Here is a 22,721-nt window from a genome sequence, read left to right on the forward strand (position 1 = left end):
CAGTAGATAAGAGTGCAGACCTGAACTGTTAAGGTTGCCATTTCAAAGCCCAGGGCTTGCCCAGTCAAGACATATATGAGAAGCAACAAGCAAGCAATGAACAAATAAAGTGAAGTAACCATACTTCTCGCTCCCCGCCCCTCTCTCCTATCTTTGTAAAATCAATACATAAAAATCCTTTGTGTGTGTGTGTGTGTGTGTGTGTATGACAGTGACAGAGAGAGAAACAGAGAGAAGGACAGACAGAAAGAGAGAGATGAGAAACATCAATTCTTCATTGCGGCACTTTAGTTGTTCATTGATTGCTTTCTCATATGTGCCTTGACCACGGGGCTACAGCAGACCGAGTGACCCCTTGCTCAAACTAGCGACCTTGGGTTCAAGTCAGCAACTTTTGGGCTCAAGTAAGCGACCAGGAGGTCATGTCTATGATCCCACACTCAAGCTGGCTACCCGTGCTTAAGCTGGCGACCTCAGCCTGACCTGTGGTGGCGCAGTGGATAAAAGCGTCGACCTGGAAATGCTGAGGTCGCCGGTTCGAAACCCTGGGCTTGCCTGGTCAAGGCACATATGGGAGTTGATGCTTCCAGCTCCTCCCCCCTTCTCTCTATCTCTCCTCTCTCTCTCCCTCTGTCTCTCCCTTTCCTCTCTAAAATGAATAAATAAAAAAAAAAAAAAAAAAAAAAAAAAAAATTAAGCTGGCGACCTCAGAGTTTCAAATCTTGGTCCTCTGCATCCCAATCTGATGCTCTATCCACTGCACCATTACCTGGTCAGGCAATATAAATAAAATCTTAAATAATAAAAAAAAAATTCTTAAATCAATTGTACATCTACATATTAGCAACAAACAACTGCAAATATAAAGTATCTTCAGAGATTTGGGTGGGTGGGTGGGGGGGCCAAAAGGCCTGACAAGGAATAGGTAATCAAGCTGTAGTTTACCAACAAAATACTATACAGTACTAGTAGAAAGAAGGACAGTATCTCTATATCAGGGTTTCTGAAACTCATGTCACATTTTCCTTTTAAATAAAAATAAAAATCTTTCCTGACCTGTGGTGGTGCAGTGGATAAAGCGCCGTCCTGGAATGCTGAGGTCGCCAGTTCTAAACCCTGGGCTTGCCAGGTCAAGGCACATATGACAGTCAATAAACAACTAAAGTGAAGCAGCTGTGAGTTGATACTTCTCGTGACCTCCCTGCTCCCCTCTCTGTAAAATCAATATATAAAATCTAAAATAAATAAACAAATAGCTCATATTCTGTTCCCACTCCAGCCCATCTGAAGATGAAAATGTCTGTTTCTCACTTTACTTAGTTAACAGTAAAGGAAAGGGGGGGGGGAAGGCAGGGAAAACATTTAATACTTTTTGAATACATTAAAATTTCATAACCCATATGAAATAATATCAAATAAAAATGGCAGAAAACAGCTGTTACAATATGAACCATATATATCCCTTAAACAATGGAAAGAAATTTTATTTTTGAGACAGAGAGAGACAGGAAGGGAGAGAGATGAGAAGCATCAATTCTTTTGCGGCACTTTAGTTATTCACTGATTGCTTTCTCATATGTGCCTTGAACGGGATGGTGGAAGTGGTGTGACGGGACACGACAGCAGAATGAGTGACCCCTTGCTCAAGCCAGCGACCTCTGGACTTAAGCCAGCAACCCCACGCTCAAGCCACTGACTCGGGGTGTCAAACCTGGGTCTTCTTCCACATCCTAGTCCAATGCTCTATCCACTACACCAGGGGTCCCCAAACGGCGGCCCCCTGAGGCCATTTATCTGGCCCCCACCGCACTTCCGGAAGAGGCACCTCTTTCATTGGTGGTCAGTAAGAGTACTGTATGTGGTGGTGCCGCAAAGCGCTGCGTCACTCACCACTCACGTATAGTACTATTTCCGGTGACGCGGGACACACGCGTCACGGTTCCGGAAGCCCGTAGTATCAGTTGTTACGGCCAGCAGTGACAAATATGGAACCAGACATTGACCATCTCATTAGCCAAAAGCAGGCCCATAATTCCCAGTGACATACTGGTCAGTTTGTTGATTTAAATTTACTTGTTCTTTATTTTAAATATTGTATTTGTTCCCGTTTGTTTTACTTTAAAATATGTGCAGTGTGCATAGGGATTTGTTCATAGTTTTTTTTATAGTCCGGCTCTCCAGCGGTCTGAGGGACAGTATACTGGCCCCCTGTATAAAAAGCTTGGGGACCCCTGCACTACACCACCATTACCTGGTCAGGTGGAAAGGAATTTTTTTTTTTTGTATTTTTCTGAAGTTGGAAACAGGGAGGCAGTCAGACAGACTCCCGCATGTGCCCGACCGGGATCCACCCGACATGCCCACCAGGGGGCGATGCTCTGCCCATCTGGGGCCTTGCTCTGTCTCAACCAGAGCCATTCTAGCGCCTGAGGCAGAGGCCATGGAGCCATCCTCAGCGCCCAGGCCAACTTTGCTCTAATGGAGCCTTGGCTGCGGAAGGGGAAGAGAGAGACAGAGGGGAAGGAGAGGGGGAGGGGTGGAGAAGCAGATGGGCGCTTCTCCTGTGTGCCCTGGCCAGGAATCGAACCTGGGACTCCTGCACGCCAGGCTGACACTCTACCACTGAGCCAACTGGCCAGGGCTTTGGAAAGGAATTTGATTGTAGTTTTCTCCTTATACTTACTTTGAGAAAGGAAAACACCTAAGAACTTACAATACTAAACTAAAAATGAGTATCTAGACTCTAGACTTAATTTCTGCTCTAATTTAGGAATACTCAAACCTTTCCAGATCTTATGAGTCTCAACAGTAAAATAAGGATTAGACTAAATGATTTTTAGGGCCTTCCATTCTAATATTTCATGGCTTACTCTGTATATACTTACTTGGCAAGAATATAGTCTATTAGTTTTTTTATGTATGTAGTACCAAGAACACTGTACCTTTATTATAACTTCCTAAAAACTGCCACGAAAATCAACCTATCCACATTCAGTACCCTTTAAACTCCAGGCCTCCTATACCATTTGTTTTAAAGGCCATATTACTCTGGGAATTCAGTTCCACTTCTAGGAGTTTCTTCTACAGAAATACAGTGCTAGAAAATATGTACAAAGATATGTGTAAGAATATTTATTGTAGCATTTCTAATAAAACAATAAAAAATATACAAACAACCCAAATTTCCATTAAGAGATATTTGTTAAATAAATTATGGTATTACCAAACAATTGAAAGAGGCAGATACACATACTGCCTAAAAGTTAACAAACGTTCTTCTCTGAACAAAATATTAAATTTCTCTGACATCTAACCTTTTGAAAACCACAGGCTGATAATACCCACTTCGAAATGTTATTGTTAAAGATTAAAAATACAGGCCCCGGCCGTTGGCTCAGTGGTAGAATATCAGCCTGGCATGCAGGAGTTCCGGGTTCAATTCCCGGCCAGGCACACAGGAGAGGTGCCCATCTGCTTTTCCACCCCTCCCCCTCTCCTTCCTCTCTGTCTCTCTCTTCTCCTCCCGCAGCCAAGGCTCCATTGGAGCAAAGTTGGCCCAGGCCCTGAGGATGGCTCCATGGCCTCTGCCTCAGGCGCTAGAATGGCTTTGGTTGTGACAAAGCAAAGCCCCAGATGGGCAGAGCACTGCCCCCTGGTGGGCATGCGGGGGTGGGAGGTGGGGGGGGAGGGGGAACAGAGCATCGCCCCTAGTGGGCATGCCGGGTGGATCCAGGTCAGGCACATGTGGGAGTCTGTCTGACTGCCTCCCCATTTCCAACTTTGGAAAAATACAAAAACAAAAACAAAACAAAACAAAAGATTAAAAATACAAGTGAAAGCCTAGCACAGTGCACTGCACATTCTTTAATCATTATAAAATCTTCCTAACTGACTTCTCTGGCTCTAATCTCCACAAGACTCTCCAAGCCATCCCAGAAATGATTTTCCTAAAACAACATTTTTAATATTATTCTCTTGCTCAAACACTTGCCTACCAGAAGAAAAAAGAATTAAACCCCACACAGCATGACCGACCATCACACAACAGCTCCACTTTTCCTTTTAGGCCTTAAAACCTTTCCCCATCCCCTTATCTCCCAAACGAAAGACTAACATGCCACCTTTAAGTCTCCTCCTCACTGTCCCTTGAAGATGCAATGCATATTTTTATGATTTTAATCATCTGCAAATGCAATTTCCATCCTCCCACTTTCATCCCACCCTATGAAGTATAAATATTCACACTTCAAATTCATGTTCCAGTCTAATATTTCAGAGCCATTTTCAGTTATCTCAGCTGTAATGTTTCATTTTACAATTTATTTATTTTTTACATTTTATTTATTCATTTTTTTAGAGAGAGGAGACACAGAGAGAGGAAAGAGATAGAACAGAGGGAGGAGCAGGAAGCATCAACTCCCACATGTGCCTTCACCAGGCAAGCCTGGGGTTTTGAACTGGCAACCTCAGTGTTCCAGGTCGATGCTTTTACCCACTGCGCCACCACAGGTCAGGCTAATGTTTCCTTTTAACACTGTCTTGAAGTGATTTTAACATTCACACACACATATAAGAAGATCCCACTGAGAACAGTCGTCAATCTGAAAATTATATACTGATTGAAATAGATGCTCAATATTTACTTGAGGAATGAGATCTACAACAAAGTTTTAACAACACAAGCAGGTATTTTTTTCTTCTGTAATTTAATTGTAAAGTAGCACACCTTAATTCCACGAGTTATGTAGAAATACCAAGGCAGGATAAGAAAAATTTTTAAGAGAAGATTTATTAATAAGCCGGCTGCATATGACTTACACAGGGTATAGCTAACCCAAATCGTGTAGCCTCGAATATAGCTCTGAGGCTAGTTACATACACTTGATCACATACAGGTTGGGGGAACAAGTAGGGGGCTTACATGATGTCAGAGGATAAGCCACATGGGGGAGAGAAGAAGCAGCCAAGATGGCAAAGTGCTGAAGGAGAATCCAGTTTGTGCAGAGAGGAGATGGGGAACAGAGGTGAATGGGGCTGGTGAGCTAGAAACCTTTGATTCTAGGAAACTCGGATAAGTCAGTGGCCTTGGGAGCCCTGAATGGAAAGGGAAGTACTTTCCCACTGTGTGTATTTCTTGCCCGCTGGGTGCAAGCTAGGATTAAAGCTAATGGCCCACCAGTTCTCGACTTTGTTGTTTAATTACCGTCTGTTCAAATCAAATGCGAACCTGCACCGGCTGTGTTGGTGGCCGTGGCTACTGGTTTTACAATTGTCTATGTTTTCTATTTATAGACTGTCTAGTATTTTTAGGCACAGCCACAGAAGAAAAAAGTGATTTGTGATTGAATATTTTTTATTTTTTTTTAATTTACTTATTAATTTTTTTAGAGGTGGGGGGAGACAGACAAGCCAGAAACATCCATTTGTTCCTACATGTGCCCTGACCAGGGATCGAACCCATAACCTTTGCATATTGGGATGACTGTTGGTCAAATGAGTTTATAAATATATATATATATGTTTGTTTGCTTATAGTTTGCATTGGGTGTGGGGGACAGGCTATAAGCATGCAGAGTCATTATAGTCTAAGGCTTAGTTTTAAGACTAAGCTTTTCCCCACGCCCTTGACTGTTGCATGATAGGGGGTGGTGCAGTCTCATGAGAAATCCCATCATGCCTCAGATAAGTGACTTTGTATCAGAGATTTCCTTGTTTGTATATTGGATTAAAGGTTTTGATTTCTACACTATAAAATGGGGCAGAGGAGCCCATGCAGGAAGAAAGCAGAGAAAGGCCACGTGGAGGAGAGGAGAAGCAGCCAAAATGGCGGAGTGCTGAAGGAGAAGCCAGTTTGTGCAGAGTTTGTGCAGAGAGAAGGAGATGGGGAACAGGAGTGAAGAAGGCTGGTGAGGCAGGAACCTTTGATTCTAGGAAACTCGGTTAAGTCAGTGGCTTTGGGTGCTCTGAATGGAAAGGGAAGTGTTTTCTCACACACACTGTGTGTATTTCTCACCTGCCAGGTGCAAACTAGGATTAAAGCTAATGGCCCACCAGTTCTTGGCTCCACTGTTTCATTACCATCCGTCCGAATCTAATGCAAACCTGCATGGGCCAGGTGACTATAATAATGGCCATGGCCACTGGCTTTACAGATGACACTCCAACCAACTAAGCTATCAGGCCAAGGCAAGACTGACTATTTTCTTAACTCTTCCACAGATTGTTTAGAACTAATACCATGCAGTATATAAAAGAGGCAGTAATTTAATACAAATATTGATCGACTTACGACCTATGCAACTTACAACCATTTGACTTTAAGACCACAATTGCTAGCCATGACTGCTCCGTGTCTGGCAGTGCAAGCGTTGCCCAGCTGGGCGTATGACAGTGCGGACCAGCTTCCCACAGCACTACCATCTCCGCGTGCACCAGTTCAACTGTTATCCCAGACTTGGTACAGCAAATTGTGTTTTGTGTCTCGGATATTTTTCATCAAACCCCTCCCAAGATGTCTATCTACCAAGAGGAAACTGTCTTTGCAAATATTAAACCAGTTGTACTGGTAGTATAGTGTTTTACTTAAACCTGACGAATGTAAAAATAAGAAACAAAATGGTGTAGAGATGATACAAATGGCATAAAATGAACAAAGAAAATTATGAAATATAATAATGAAAGAAAATTATGATAAAATGACAACGATTTTTATAACATCACTTCACAGTACTGTACATATAGCCTACTCAAGTTACAACCAAATTGTGTTATGACCAGTCTGTCAGAACCAATCGTGGTCGTAAGTCGAGCACTAGCCGTACATGCAGTGGATGCCCTAACAGTGGTCCTCAAACTTGAGCATGCACCACAAACACCTAGGAAACTTCTTAAAATACGGACAACTAGATTCTATCTAGTTTCTGATTCAGTATATCTGGAGTTCGACCAAAAATGTACATTTTCAATAAGTTCCCAGGCACTGCTAATGTTGATGCTGTTGATTAGAGTCAGGCTTTAAGAACAACTGCCTTAGAGACTAAGGATAATTATCTCACAGAACACTCACTGAGAAGGACTCTAGGGATTTGTCCTGTATCTGAAATCTAGAGATTAGTATCTGTCATCAATTCTAAACAGTTTTTAGCTTCATATATTACTCTCTCCAGTTTCTTCCTGTACAATTTCAACTACATAAAATAATAGCAGCTAACAGCCCATCATCTGAACAGAACAGCTCCAGCTAACAGTAATGCACACAATCCTCAGATTAAATCTAAATCTGATCATATCATTCCCCTGCCTAAAGCTGTTCACTGGCTCTTCTATACTACAGGAGAGAGATACATGAATGGGCTTAGAGTACTTGCAAAAACTTTACTGTTTCACCCTGGCAGGATAGCTCAATTGGTTAGAACATCTTCCCGAAAAACAGGTTGTGGGTTCAATCCCTGGTCAGGCACATACAGGTACAGAACAATGTTTCTGTCTGTTTCTGTCTCTCTCTCTCCCTTCCTTTCTAAAATCAATCATAAAAAATTTTAATGTTTCTATTATATTACACACACTTTTTATAATACTATCAAATAAGTTTGTAATATAAGCATGTTTAAAACTGCTGACCTATTAAATTCAAATGATGCAGTTGATACTTAAAGCTTCTCATGATCTGTGCCTGCCTATTCCTATCTTTATACATCCTGCCTGTGCCATTCTGAGCACACCACAAGCTTTCATCATTATGTCCATATTTCCTCCATCTAGAAAACAACGCCCAATAGGCCTCTTGTCAGCTTGATCAACTTCTACTTATGTTCCCAAGAGATCCAATATCACCTCCTCTAGGAAGCCTTTCCTAATCTATTTAAGAGTTAATTGCTCTTTTCCCTATTCTCTCTCAGCACTGTGTACAAACATCCACTACAACTTTACACCCTACTAATTACTGGTATACAGAACTATCTTCCTTTATAAGAATGTGAGCTATATCAGGCAAGAATTTAAATTACCTTTAAATCCACACAGCAGATACCCAAATGTTTATTAAATACATAAATATGTTTCCTAAATACACTTTTTTCCTTGGACTCGACAGACAATCTCTAGAATGTATATTTATATTCTGAGAATTTCCATGTCTGTTTTCTCTAGATTTTCAAGGGAACCAGAGATTCAACGGGAGTAAATGGTATCTAGTTTTATTCTCACATTTCTTCACAAAATAACTCAAAAGCATCCAAGCAAGGACTCTGTCCCACTAAGGTCTAAAATCTGCAACGCCAATACAACCAAGAGAAGAACACTGAAGGAGTAATCAAATCTAAGCATTCAAATGTCTTCACAGAAAAAAATGACTCCCATTTCATTTCCTTTATGAGTCTACATAGTACCTGTTTATTTAAAACACAGATGTGCATATTACAAATTATGACAAGATTCCTCTTATTATTTACTAAATACCCACTAATTCAGAGAAATCCCTTTACAATGGTATATACCCTACAAAGAGAACAGTGTGTGGTTCTCTCCAGGAGCAGAATATAGGAGAGTGACAAGCTAAGGTCTTCTGCTTACTATTTTTCAAATGTTTCACAGTCTCCTAATTAAAAATATATGTATTATATATTACCTTAGCAACCAGAAAAGGTATAATAAAAATTTTATAAAGCCATATTCTATGTTATTCCAATAAAGAAAACAATTTAATTATGAAACTATTGCAGTATATTATTCTTACCAGATTTAAGACCTGAAATTTTGAAGATGGCACTTGGTTTCCCATTGGTAACAAATCCTAGGAGTTGCCATACCGGCATTCCATTTGAATCAGGATAGGAAAAGTAGACAGATCCTCCCATTCCCTCAGGAAATGGGACTGTCCCCAGCATAAAAACCACAACATGGTTGATATTTTCATAATCAGGCAAGTCAAAAACAAATTTATCTTCTGCCACTTGTTGTGCAGCTGTTTGCACCTAAAAAATAAGAAACTCGTCTTAGTTCAATAGTTTGATGAGTTTTTATAGCCCTTATAGTATTGCTATAAGCTGTTACCAAGTTTAGTCAACTATAGTCATTATACCAAGTATAATGCTGAATTAATGAGATTCTAATTATAGAATTACCAAATATATCAGATAGAATGCTAATATTAATAGTAAATCCCACCCTGGTTGAGTAGCTTAGCTGGTCAGAGCATCATCCCAATATGCCAAGGTTGCTGGTTTGATCCACAGTCAGGGCACACCCAAGAATCAATCAATGAATGCACAAATAAGTGGGACACCAAATCAATATCTACCTCCCTTCCCTTTCTCTCTAAAACCAATTTATAAAAAAAAATTTCTTGGCCCTGGCCGGTTGGCTCAGCGGTAGAGCGTCGGCCTGGCCTGCGGGGGACCCGGGTTCGATTCCCGGCCAGGGCACATAGGGGAAGCGCCCATTTGCTTCTCCATCCCCCCTTCCTCTCTGTCTCTCTCTTCCCCTCCCGCAACCAAGGCTCCATTGGAGCAAAGATGGCCCGGGCGCTGGGGATGGCCCCTTGGCCTCTGCCCCAGGCGCTAGAGTGGCTCTGGTTGAGGCAGAGCGACGCCCCGGAGGGGCAGAGCATCGCCCCCTGGTGGGCGTGCCGGGTGGATACCGGTCGGGCGCATGCAGGAGTCTGTCTGACTGTCTCTCCCCGTTTCCAGCTTCAGAAAAATACAAAAAAAAAAAAAAAAAAAAATAGCGAATCCTATCAAAAATAGGATGTAACACCTGACCAGGTGGTGGTGCACTGGACAAGAGCGTCGGACTGAAATGCAGAGGACCCAGGTTCGAAACCCCGAGGTTGCCAGCTTGAGCACAGGCTCATCTGGTTTGATCAAGGCTCCCCAAGGTTGCTGGCTTGAGCAAGGGATCACTCGCTCTGCTGTAGCGCCCCCCCCCCCATCAAGGCACATATGAGAAAGCAATCAATGAACTAGGGTGCCTCAGTGAAGAATTGATGCTTCTCATCTCTATTCCTTCATGTCTTTCTTACCCTATCTGTCCCTCCCCACCTTCTCTCTGTTTCCGTCACCAAAAAAAGAAAAAAAAAGGGATGTAAGGTGTTAGCGTTAAATTGGCTCCTTTAAAACTCAAATTTCCCTCACCTAACTTCCACTAAGGCAACTTTTTTCAGTTAACACTTCCCTCACCCAACCTCCCCCTCTCCTTAAGCAACTCACTCCACCCTGGGGAGGTTCTGAAAAGTATCCTTGAGACAAGGCCATCATGAGGGGCCTGAGGGTTAGGAAAAGGAGACAGTCTATAACCAAGGTAACCATAACCAACCTGGATATGCTAATCTAAGAATGTCCAAGTGCCTGCAGTAAACCACTGTATCTAATGCTTTTCTACAGCTAGTCTGACACTCTTTTGCTGGTCTCAGCTCACTTGTATCTAGGATCCAGACACTTTTAAAATAAACTTTTCTTTTGGAACACACTAGCCTCATATTTTTGGTTCATCCAGCATTTTCTGCCTTTCATAAAGCACAACAAAGGAAATACAGTCAATACTGTAATAGCTATATATGATTTCACTATGTTGTAGGTCAACTGTAATTGAAAACTTAAAAATATTAAAAATAGGGAATCAAAAAATACTTAGCCTTGGCTCTGGCAGGTTAGCTCAGAGGTAGAGCGTAGGCCTGGTGTATGAAGTCCCAGGTTCGATTCCTGGCCAGGGCACACAGGAGAAGCACCCATCTGCTTCTCCACCCTCCCCCCCCCCTCTTTTCTCTCTATCTCTCTCTTACCCTCCCACAGCCAACACTCCATTGGAACAAAGTTGGCCTGGGCGCTGAGGATGGCTCTGTGGCCTCCACCTCAGGCGCTAGAATGACTCTGGTTGCAACGGAACAACGCCCCAGATGGGCAGAGCATCGCCCCCTAGTGGGCTAACAGGATCCCCGATCAGGCACACGTGGGAGTCTGTCTCTCTGCCTCCCTGCTTCACACTTCAGAAAAATTAAAAAAAAAAATTTTTTTTTAAAGGGGGGGGAGGGACATATAGGGTCAGAAAGACAGGAAGGGAGAGAGATGAGAAGCATCAATCATCAGTTTTTCATTGCGACACCTTAGTTGTTCATTGATTGCTTTCTCATGTGCCTTGACGGTGGGGGGGGGGGCGCTACAGCAGAGCGAGTGATCCCTTGCTCAAGCCAGCAACCTCGGGGAGCCTTGATCGAACCAGATGAGCCTGTGCTCAAGCTGGCGACCTCGGGGTTTCGAACCTGGGTCCTCTGCATCCCAGTCCGACACTCTGTCCAGTGCACCACCACCTGGTCAGGTGTTACATCCTATTTTTGATAGGATTCGCTAATTAAAAGAAATTTTTTATTTTATAAATTGGTTTTAGAGAGAAAGGGAAGGGAGGTAGATATTGATTTGGTGTCCCACTTATTTATGCATTCATTGATTGATTCTTGGGTGTGCCCTGACTGGGGATCAAACTTGCAACCTAAATACTTAAGCCTTAAAATGATTTCATTAATCTTTTAAAAATATAATTATTTCAGAGGTCCCCTGAAAGTATTTTACTTACAAAAGTAAGTCACAATAGCTTCAGAATGTTATTTAAAAAATGAAAAATTGTTCAAAACACACCACCAAACTTCAATCTTCTCAATTAGATGTAAACAGCCTCTGCAAGCCTGACCTGTGGTGGAGCAGTGTATAAGCATCAACCTGGAACGCTGAGGTTACCAGCATGAAATCTCCAGCTTGCCCCTTCACGACACATACACAAAGCAACCACCAGTGAATGCTGCCTGCTCCTCCCCCTGCCTCTCTCTCTTTCCTCTCTTAAAAATCAGTAAAATCTTCTAAAAAATAAAATAAAATGGTAAGCAAACCAGTAGTGAATCATTATTTGCAGATTCCATACTTGCTCATTTGTCTCCTCACTGAAATATATTTATAACTCCCAAATCATTCTTTGTTGCACTTAAAAAAAAGATTTTATTTTATTTTTAGAGAGGAGAGAGAGAAAGAAAGTAGGGGAGAGCCAGAGTATCAACTTGTAGTAGTTCCTTCTTGGACCTGCCTTGAATAGGTTAAGCCCAAGGATTTGAAACAGCAACCTCAATGCTTTATCCACTGCTCCACCACAGATCAAGCACGTTGCACTTTCAAAGCAGCAAAAAATTTGAGTTGCCTGATGCACATGTTCCCAGCTGCAGAACAAAACTACACTGTGCTTTCTGGTTTCAGCTCTCATACTGGGAACAAGTGTACTTTTCAGAGTCTATTTAGTACCCTGTTTGTTTATATTTTTGTTGGTGATTTGACTGTTTAGAGAGAGAAGGGGGGAGGAGTGGGAAGCATCAACTGGTAATAGTTGCTTCCTGTATGTGCCTTGATTGGGCAAGCCTGGGGTCTTGAACCAGCAATCTCAGCATTCCAGGTAGATGCTTTATCCACTGGGCCACCACAGGTTTGATTTGACTGTTTAAAAAGGCCCACCTGAAATAGCATTCCTAAAGCCCAAGAAGGCTGTTAGGTGCCTTACTGAGCAAATAGGTGTTAACTAATTTTCATTCAGACATGAGTTAAGAGTGCTGTTGGTTAAGTCCAATGTTACCAAATCAACATTACATACTAAATGTCTTTATACAGAAATACACATAAAACAAGACCGATAAAATTGTGACCAGCTGCACCCAGGCCAGCTGGCTCGGCAGTTGAGCATCAGCCAGGCGTGTGGAAGTCCCAAGTTTGATTCCCAGTCAGGGAACACAGAAATGACCATCTGCTTCTCCACCTCTCCCCCTCCCTTCTCTCTTACTCTCCCACACCCACTCTTTTGGAAATGGTTCGAGCAAGTTGGTCCTAGGCAATGGCTCCATGGCCTCACCTCAGGCACTGAAATATCCCAGTTGCTGAGCAACAGAGCAACTGCCCCAAATGGGCAAAGCATCACCTCGTAAGGCAGTGGTTCTCAACCTTTCTAATGCCGTGACCCCGCAATACAGTTCCTCATGTTGCGGTGACCCCAAACCAAAAAATAATTTTGGTGGCTACTTCATACTGTAATTTTGCTAGTTATGATTTGGAATGTAAATACCTGATATGCATTATGTATTTTCCGATGGCTTTAGGCGACCCCGCTGGGGTCGCGACCCACAGGTTGAGAACCGCTGTTGTAAAGGGTTTGCTGGGTGGATCCTGGTCTGGGCGCATGCAGGAACCTGTCTCTCTGCCTCCCTCCTCTCACTTAATAAAAATAAAAAATAAAAAAAAGTTGTGATCACATGCTTGCAGGATCCTAAAATTCCCCTAGGGGTGATGATTTAGTATTTACCAATTCAGTGTTTATAGTGACTTTATAGAACACAACTACTCCAACTAATGAGAAGAGACTGTATATATAAAATGTAAAAATCCACCGGACCTGTGGTGATGAAGTGGATAAAGTGTCAACCTGGACCACTGAGGTTGCCGGTTCAAATACCTGGGCTTGCCCAGTCAAGGCACATAAACTAGTACAAGCAGATCCTTTCTGCTTCTCCCCACTTTCTCACTCTCCCTCTCTTTCTATCTCTCTCCACCTCCAAAAATCAATAAATAAAATCTAAAAAAATTTAAAAAATGTAAAAGTCCTACCTTGAATGTGCTAAGTGGGAACTTCTAAGTTTCCTCAACTCATTTCATAATCTAATTTTCTGTTCTAGAATTGAACATCAATTTATAGAATAAGAGCCAGACTGGTGGTGGCGCAGTAGATAAGTGTCAACCTGGGATGCTGAGGTCCCAGGTTTGAAACCCCAAGGTTGCCAACTTGAGTGCAGGCTCACCAGATTGAGTGCAGCGTTACTGGCCTGAGCATGGGATCACTGGCTGGGCTGGAGCCCTCCTCCCACTGACCCATAAAGGCACATATGAGAAACAATCAGTGAACAAAGTAGCCACAATGAAGAATTGATGCTTCTCATCTTTCTCCCTTCCTGTCTCTCTTTCTCTCACTAATTATATGTATGTATATATGTGTGCGCGCGCGTGTGTGTGTGTGTGTGTATACATATATATACAGTGGTACCTTGAGAAACAAATTTAATTCGTTCTGTAACCAAGCTCGTAAGTCAGTCAACTCGTAAATCAAACTGCCAATACTGGACCCATGAGCCAAGGCGCCAACTAGCGGCAGCTCCCAGAATCATGACTCGTATCTCGGAATTTCGCTCAGATCTCAAATAAAAATACAGACCGAGTCGCAGCTTGCATCTTAAAAAATTCGTATGTTGGTCTATTTGCATCTCAAGGTACCACTGTATATATATATAAAATATGGTCTTATTTTGAAGTCTAAGAAATCTTTCACAAAGAAAATTCATTTTATACACAATTTTTAATAAAATTATTGATAATTCCTATACCACATCCATTAGCAAAAAGAAGTATCAAAATTTTGAGTCACTCTGGTCAATAGGCTGACTTTTACTTTTTATATATATATTTTTTAAGATTTTAAGACTTTACAGAGAAGAGAGAGAGAATGAGAAGGAACAAAAGTTATCTACTCAGAGTTGCTTCACTTTAGCTGTTCATTGGTTGCTTGTTGTATGTGCCTCGACCAGATTTCGAACCAACCTCGGTGTTCCAGGGTGACACTCTACCCACTGCACCACCACAGGCCAGGATGGTTTTTTCAAATTGCTATTGCCTTTCCATTCATCAAACCACCAAATCTGAATTATTACCAGTAGTTCCAAAGACTCTAGTCAATTGTCATTACCTAGAATGCACCTTTTGTTTTCCTAATATTTGCTGGTTATTACTAAAATGCTCACCCTTTTCCTCTGTAATATTCTATGTACTACTACAAAGACACTTAAGAAAAAATATGCTGTTATGTAATTGCATCTATGTGTCAGTGATAAAGTAATATCAATTGCCCTAAATTTGTTCCCAAGAGACCAAGCATATGTATTCCCTTTTTTTTCTTTATTTTACTGAATTTATTGGGGTGACATTGGTTAATAAAATTATACAGGTTTCAGGCTCACAATTCTACAATACAAGGGATGAGTGTTCTTTTTTAATTATTACTTTCATTTTTAATTTGTGTTGACATGGTTTTCAAGTGTCCTACTCAGGGATGTGTTCTTAATGTCAAGCTCCGATTCCCTCTGCTGAAGATTTCCAACAATTAAAAACCCTGTTTAAATATAGAGAAGCAGCCCTGACCAGATAGCTCTATAGGTTGAAGCAGAGCACAGAGGTTGCTGATTCCATTCCCAGAGAGGGCACATGCAGGAACAGGTAGATGTTCCTGTCTCTCTCTCTCTAAAATCAGTAAAACAAACACTTAAAAAAAATGGAAAAAGAGGTTATGGCCAGGGGCCGTGCCTCTATCTTGGCCATTCACATGCAGGTTCTCATGAGATTCGGGCAGATGGTAAAGAAATGGCGGAGTCGGAGGATGGTGGGCCATTCTGCTTACTGGTGTCTCACCAAGACAGGCAAGCCACAAGAAAAGCCAAGGGAAACGCAGAAAAACCTGCTTTTCCCACGGAGGGCAAGGGATCAGGGAGAGGAGAAAAAAAAAGAAATCCTCCTGCACTTCTCAGTGGTCGGGCAGAATCTCTCTTCCAGTAAACCATTAGCAAGACAATGGCCCCTCCCAATCAGGAAGGCAACTGCAACCTCTCAGACCACTATATCTGGCGTTGACCAGCCCTCAATGCAAAACTATAAGTGAGCAAACATATACATCATATTTACAAACTTATCTGACCAACATTAGGAAACATAAGAAGAACATAAATAAACACTTATTCATCCCTGTCCCACACTCATCCCAGGCTGGTCCTTCCATTTTTCCTATCATGAGCAGGGAATCAAGTTATCTCACCAGTATTACCAATTAGCACCATCACCAAATAGGCCTCCCAATCAATCCAAACACAAACAAAAAATTTTCTGAGGCCAGTTGTCTCCAATTTATCTCTGTGATTCCTTAGAACTGTGTACAAAATACAATATATTATCAAAAACTCAGGAAAAACTTAACATTCAACAGAGGGGCTGCAACATTTAACAAAGCAGAGCGGAAAAAAAAAAGTTAAGAAATCCGAGTGAATGGAGTCAAATCTGAAATGACTATGTGCTTTTGATGAGGCAAGCAAAAATACCCCTTCCAGGTTATTCCTGAACAATTCCAGGTGCTGATCTCATTTAATTCTAATATTCCAGCAAGTGAGGTTATTATCGCTTCCGACCTTATAAGGACACAAGCGGCTCACATCTTCCCAGAGTCACCTCTGATCTGGCTCACACTTAAGTGTCTAAGAGCCAACTTACAATTACTTTAAGTCTATTTTTACTAGAGCCCTTCCAAAAAGTCCCAGCACATAAACACTGCCCGAGCACCTTAATCTTTTGATAAACAGGACGCTTCAGCCTAGATTCAAATGCCGAACTACATCGAACTCACTCTACGAGGTTAGGCGAGTGCGTACTCTGCCGCCTGAGCTTCCCTCGACTGCAAAATGGGTCAACTGTTAATAACTACCTCACAAGTTGTGAGGGTTAAGACTGAGTTGCCAAGAGGCGCTAGACAAAAGGCTGAAATGACGAGAAACGGACAAAAGGCGTGCACTCCCCAGTTTGTAATGCCGGCTCCACACACGGCAGCTCATGTGCGACTACTCAAATGACTACGGACAGAACAGAACCAACACCCAGCGTCCAACTCCCCATGCTCAGCTGCAAAGTAGACAAGAGGGGTTTCCCCCGCACCCTTCCAACCCGCACGCCTAGCCCTTCCCAAAGCTTTGCCATCAGTGTCCAGCCCCCTGACTGATGGGTCCCGGCCCCATCCTCACCAGCCTCCCCGCCACCAAGCAGCCAAACATGGCGGCAGCAGCGACTCCACTCAGCCGACAGGGACCCGAAGCCACGACTACAAGTCCAGGGTCTGCTATAAAAGTGGAGGCCAAGAACCTTCCAGAACACACAGGAGGGCTCCAGTACCGCCACTACATAGCGATTTTGCCAGCGGCGGGAACACCTTCCGCGCCGCGACCTCTGACCTCTTCTTCCTAATCAGGACTGTCTTAGGTCACAAGTACTTCCGGGGCTTACATCCAGCCGCCCCAATAAGAGAGAAAGGTGGACCAGAGCCAATACAAGACTACGAGTCCCAGAGGGCCCTGCGCGGGTTTCCGGGAAAAGCGCCAGGAGCCTTTTTTACATGTTTGGATTGATGGTCAGGACCCCAAGTTTCCGAATCCAATGCTGAGGGATGTTTCTCACAGTGTGCTTTTGCAATCATCACTTGACTAGATCCTTACAAAAACCCAGTAAGGTAGGCATTGTTGTCTTCATTTTCTTGGCGAGGAAACTACCCAGAGTGACCAGCCCCAAATCTTTACACAGCAGTATTAGTTATAGCCCGAATCCAAATCGGGTTTATTTCTGCTACGCAGTAGCTCAGTACTAATGTTTAATCGACTGTTTTGAACTTTCTATCAACATTTTTGTAGTTTTTTCCAGCTTCATCTAGTTCCCCCACTTAACTTGCTGCAAAAGTGTGACCAAGTTATATATATTTGGGCTTTATTGTCTCTATTTGTAAAGTAAAACTTTTTGTGCCTCTCTCCTAGGGTTGATGTGAGACTTAAATGAATTAGTATATACACAAAACGCTTAAGAACCTGGCAGTGCTTAATTAACGGGAGTTTTATTAAAATATATTTTTTCTATGTGAATTTTCATAGGAAATAAAAAACAGCCAAAACAACTGGCATTGCCCTGGCCGAGTAGCTCAGTGGGTTAGAGCAGTTGTCCTGATAAGCCAAGGTTTTAGGTTACATGATGCCCAGTCAGGGCACATGTAGTAATCAACTAATGAATGCATAAATAAATGGAAAAAAAATCGATGTCTGCTTGCCTGCCTGTCTCTCCCTCTACCTCTCTAAAAATCAATAAATTTTAAAAGTATATTTTTAAAAACTTTTCATTCCCTTTGCAATGATTGGTTTAGAATCAGCCTTATAACCCAATTCTAGTCAATGAGTGGAAGTCTGCTGGGGACTTCTGGGGAAGGTTTCTTGGTCTTAAGAAAGTCACATGAAGAGATGATCACTTTCTCTCTTTGTACATTGACATACCTGAAAATGACACCTGGAGTTGTAGCAACCATCTTGAGACTTCAAAGAGAACAGCCTGAGAAAAAAGCCAGCACAACCAACCAAACCTTTTTTTCTCCACTGATTTCAGAGGGAGAAGGGAGAGAGAAGCATCAACTTACTGGTCCACTTTGTTGTGTACTCAGTGACTGCTTCTCATATGTGCCCTGACTGGGGATCAAATCTGCAGCCTTGTCTGACCTGTGGTGGCACAGTGCATAAAGGGTCGACCTGGAATGCTGAGGTTGCTGGTTTGAAAGCCTGGGCTTGCCGGGGCACATAAGAAAAGCAACTATGAGTCGATGTGTTTTGCTCTCCCCCAACTCCTCTGTCTCTCTCTCCTCTCTTAAATCAATAGATAAATTCTTAGAAAAATAAAAAGAAACCTAACCAGTGGTGGCACAAAGGATGTAACATCTACCTGGGACAATGAGGTCCCAGGTATGAAACGCTGAAGTCGCTGTCTTGAGCACAGGCTTCTCTGGCCTGTGTGGTGTTGCTAGCCTGAGTGGGTTTCTGGCTTCAGCATGGGATTAGTGAAATGCTCCCATGGTTGCCGGCTTAAGCCCAAAGGTCACTGACTTGAAGCCCAAGGTAGCTGGCTTGAGCAAGAGGTCAGTGGCTCGGCTAGAGCCCCCTGGTCAAGGCATGTATGAGAATCAATCAGTGAACAACTAAAATGCCACAACTACAAGTTGCTGCTTCTCATCTCTCTTCCTTCCTGTCTCTCTCAAAAACAAAGCAAAACAAGGAAACCTGCAACCTCTGTGCGCCAGGACAATGCTTTTCCACTGAGCCACTAGACCATAGCACCAAAACATTTTTAATACAAAATTTTAGCAGTTTCAAAAGCAATTTTGCATCACATTTTTTTTAAATTAAATAATGGCTAATGCAGTCCTATATATTTCTCACAACCAGTGATTTTCTGAAACTCAATTCAATAATTTTAGAATTAAACATATATACACCCTCCCTCACTCATTACACAAAATGTGACAAATCACACAACTTTTTATACTTCACGTCAGCCTGGCATAAAACGAAACAAAAGGTGAAATGAGTCTGCTTTTATTCATCTGAAGCACTGCTCTGCATCAGAAAATAACCACAAAATACCAAGAATCTTTTTTAAATCTACCAGTTCAATTCCAAAATGATAGTAATTTTCTACAAATCACAGCAGGGGAAATCCACAGGTGATAAATGAAAGTAAACAAAGTAATAGTGTTAGAGCTATGTTCTGTGGTTAGAAACCATGTAGCATTTTTTTTTTCTTGTGGGAGAGACAGAGAGAGAGAGACAGATAGGGACAGACAGACAGGAAGGGAGAGAGATGAGAATCAATTCTTCGTTGCGGTTCCTTAGTTGTTCATTGATTGCTTTCTCATGTGCCTTGACGGGGCGGGGCTGGGGAACCTACAGCAGTCCACGTGACCCCTTGCTGAAGCCAGGGACTTTGGGCTCAAGCTGGTGAGCCTTGTTCAAACCAGATGAGCCCGCGCTCAAGCTGGCGACCTCAGGGTCTTGAACCTGGGTCCTCCACATCCCAGTCCCACACTCCATCCACTGCGCCACCGCCTGGTCAGGCCCATGTAGCACTTTTTACATATACTTGTATATCAGACAGTGTGAGTCCTTGGTAAAAGCCATCTAGACTCATTTTCCCTAGATCAGTGTGTTTCAAATGGTTGAGATTCATTATTGGGTTCTGAAATCGATTTAGTGAGTTACATTGCATTAAAAAAAAATCAAAGAGAAAAAGGAAGAAGCCTGACCAGGCGGTGGCACAGTGAATAGAGCATCGAAGTAGGATGCAGAGGACCCAGGTTTGAACCCAAGGTTGCCGGCTTGAGCACGGGCTCAAGCTTGAGCAAGGGATCATAGACATGACCTATGGTCACTGGCTTGAACCCAAAGGTCATTGGCTTGATACCCAAGGTTGCTGGCTTGAGCAAGGGGTCATTCGCTCTGCTGTAGCTCCCAGGTCAAGGCACATATGAGAAAGCAATCAATGAACAACTAACATGCCAAAATGAAGAATTGATGCTTCTCATCTCTCTCCCTTCCTGTCTGTCCCTGTCTCTGTCTCTGTCAAAAAAAGAAAATTTCAGATTACATCTAATGTAAGTAATTTGTTTCATAGAACACTTTGTGTGAGACTGGCATGTAATATATGTAGTCTATTTCCTACTTTGGATTGCATTTTTTTTTTTTTAAGTTTAAAAATTACTGTCTTATCCTGACCTGTGGTGGTGCAGTGGATGAAGCATAGACCTGGAATGCTGAGGTCGCTGGTTCAAAACCCCAAGCTTGCCCAGTCAAGGCACATACAAGCAGCAACAAGTTGATGATTCCCAATCCTCCCCACCCTCTTTCTCTCTCTAAAATCAATAAATAAAATCTTGAGAGAGAAAAAGTTACTGTCCTAGGTCCTGGCCAAGTAGCTCAGTTAGCTAGAGCATCATCCCAATACACCAAAGAGGGTTCAATACCCAGTCAGGGTACATACAAACAACCAATGAATGCATGAATAGGTGGAACAACAAATTGATGGGAGGATTTTTCCCTCTCAGAAAAAAAATATTTTAAATTACTGTCCTAGAAGATACCTTATCCAAGCTTGAAGATGCAGTTAAGCCAACTGATTCCCCCCTTTGCTTCAATTAGCATTTTAATTCTTTAAGCATTTCTGGACAAGGTAACCATTAATTTTTTAGACCTCTGCCCTTCTCAGGCATTAGCTTAAAAAAGCAACTTCAAAATCATCTAATTTCTATCCAGTCCTTTTCCAAAACCACCAAGCCACATCCCAGCCCTTTCTTAGCCCATTGTTTGCTCTGCAACAGCAACCATCTATTTTCTCTGCCTCAAAATCTTCAGACTTAGGTCCCCTCCCCATAGAGCACCGTGGCTCCCAGCATCTCCCTTATTAACTGTTGTTGAAACAAACACTAAATTATATTCCTTTGCCTGACCTGTGGTGGTGCAGTGGATAAAGCATCGACCTGGAATGCTGAGGTTGCCGGTTCAAAACCCTGGGCTTGCCTGGTCAAGGCACATATGGGAGTTGATGCTTCCTGCTCCTCCCTCCCCCTTCTCCCTCTTTCTCTCTCTCTCTCATTCTCTCTCCTCTCTAAAAGTTAATAAAAGTTAAAAAAAATTAAAAAAAAAATTATATTCCTTTGGGGGGAAAATGTGGAAGATGCAAAATTGCTCTATTCATTTTACTTAAATGGACCAAAGAAACCAAGACTAATTATTTAGTCTTGACTAAGACTAAATAATTTAGAACTGAGAATCTGTCAACGAAGATCCCATGTCAGATGGGGCAGCTGGAAAAAGGCACAGGACCTCAGGTCAGCCTCAGGCAGGGCCAGTACAGGGTCCCCTGTACTCTGCAAAAGAAATCAGAGGAAAAAGCTTTTTTTCAGTACTTTTGATGCCACCCATTTCCTGCTTTTTAAACAAGAGGCTTGGGGCCCTGGCAAATTAATAAAGCTCGTCTTTAGCACTAGAACAAATGTCACAATGCTTTAACACTTCAGCTGAACAGGGTTTGTTGTCCACTTTGGCTGGAGGTCCTGGCAAGCTAACTGCACAATCAAGTGTCTTCACTCTCCGAAGTGCAATTACAATCCCAGGGAAAAAAAGGGGACTCCGTCACATGTAATTAAATGGGAGAACTCATGGCTCATCAAAGCACTGGAATAGTCACGGTAAATGACTGGCAGAGGGAGTTTAGATCATTAGCCCCTGGGGAGACCCACAGTACAGGGATACCAATCCTTGGTTTCCCTTGTTCAGGAAACAAAACCATCCAGAGATTTACACATTTTGTCCTACAATTTGTGCTGTAGGCAACTTGGGGAAATTCTGCTGTCCTGGTGAGCACCTTACATGACCACAAAAGGTACAATAGGGATATGGCATCAGTTGGCCTTTAGTCCAACTTGAAATAAACTGTGGAGACTTTTTCTCGGGACGTAACATATCAGGGAGCAGGTCTGGGCTTGGTAGAGACTTAAGCGACTGGCACATTAGTGATTATGGTTGCAATGGAAGGTGGGAGTTGACATGACTTTAGTTAAGGAAGATGCTAAAACCACCAACTACCTCCTGGTTCTATCATACATGCCCGCATGACATTCTTAGTTATGGCATAAAGTAAAATAATTCTCCAATATTGCCTTTTTCTTTCTGAATCTCCAAATATATCATTAGACCTTTTCATATTATCCTCTATAGTTCTAACTCCTCCTATTCTCCATTTGGTTCTCTGCCACACTCTTAATAATTTCTTAGTAGGTCTTCCAGTTCACTTATCTCTATGCACTGTATCTAATCAACTAACCCATCCACTGAGTTTAGTTCACCAATTTACTTTTTCATTTCCAAAAGTTGTTTCCAGGCACAGGAGGATAAGTTCAGTTGGTTAGAGCACTGCCCCAGTATACCAAGGTTGCAGGTTCAATCCCTGGTCAGGACACATACAAGAATCAAAGAATGCATAAGTAAGTGGAACAACAAATTGATGTTTCTACCGTCCTTTCTCTAAAAATTAATTTAA

The 22,721-nt window shown here is 42.4% G+C and overlaps 1 protein-coding gene across 2 annotated transcripts in view; it reads right to left on the reverse strand.

The window, feature by feature from the left end:
• The window catches only part of HIKESHI (heat shock protein nuclear import factor hikeshi), a 34,871-nt gene extending 17,799 nt beyond the window's left edge, over positions 1–17,072 (reverse strand). The window contains exons 1-3 of one of the 2 annotated variants that reach the window (XM_066253698.1): positions 16,847–17,072; positions 13,087–13,235; positions 8,735–8,972 (exon numbers count right to left, since the gene is read on the reverse strand). In XM_066253698.1, coding sequence (XP_066109795.1) covers positions 8,735–8,885 — 151 coding nt within the window. In that variant the 5' untranslated portion in view covers positions 8,886–8,972; positions 13,087–13,235; positions 16,847–17,072. The remainder of the gene's footprint in view (positions 1–8,734; positions 8,973–13,086; positions 13,236–16,846) is intronic. The other variant, XM_066253697.1, reaches the window with a different exon arrangement.
• Positions 17,073–22,721: the final 5,649 nt, after the last annotated feature.

Source organism: Saccopteryx bilineata, chromosome 1 (assembly GCF_036850765.1).
Source record: "Saccopteryx bilineata isolate mSacBil1 chromosome 1, mSacBil1_pri_phased_curated, whole genome shotgun sequence".
Taxonomy (NCBI): domain Eukaryota; kingdom Metazoa; phylum Chordata; class Mammalia; order Chiroptera; family Emballonuridae; genus Saccopteryx; species Saccopteryx bilineata.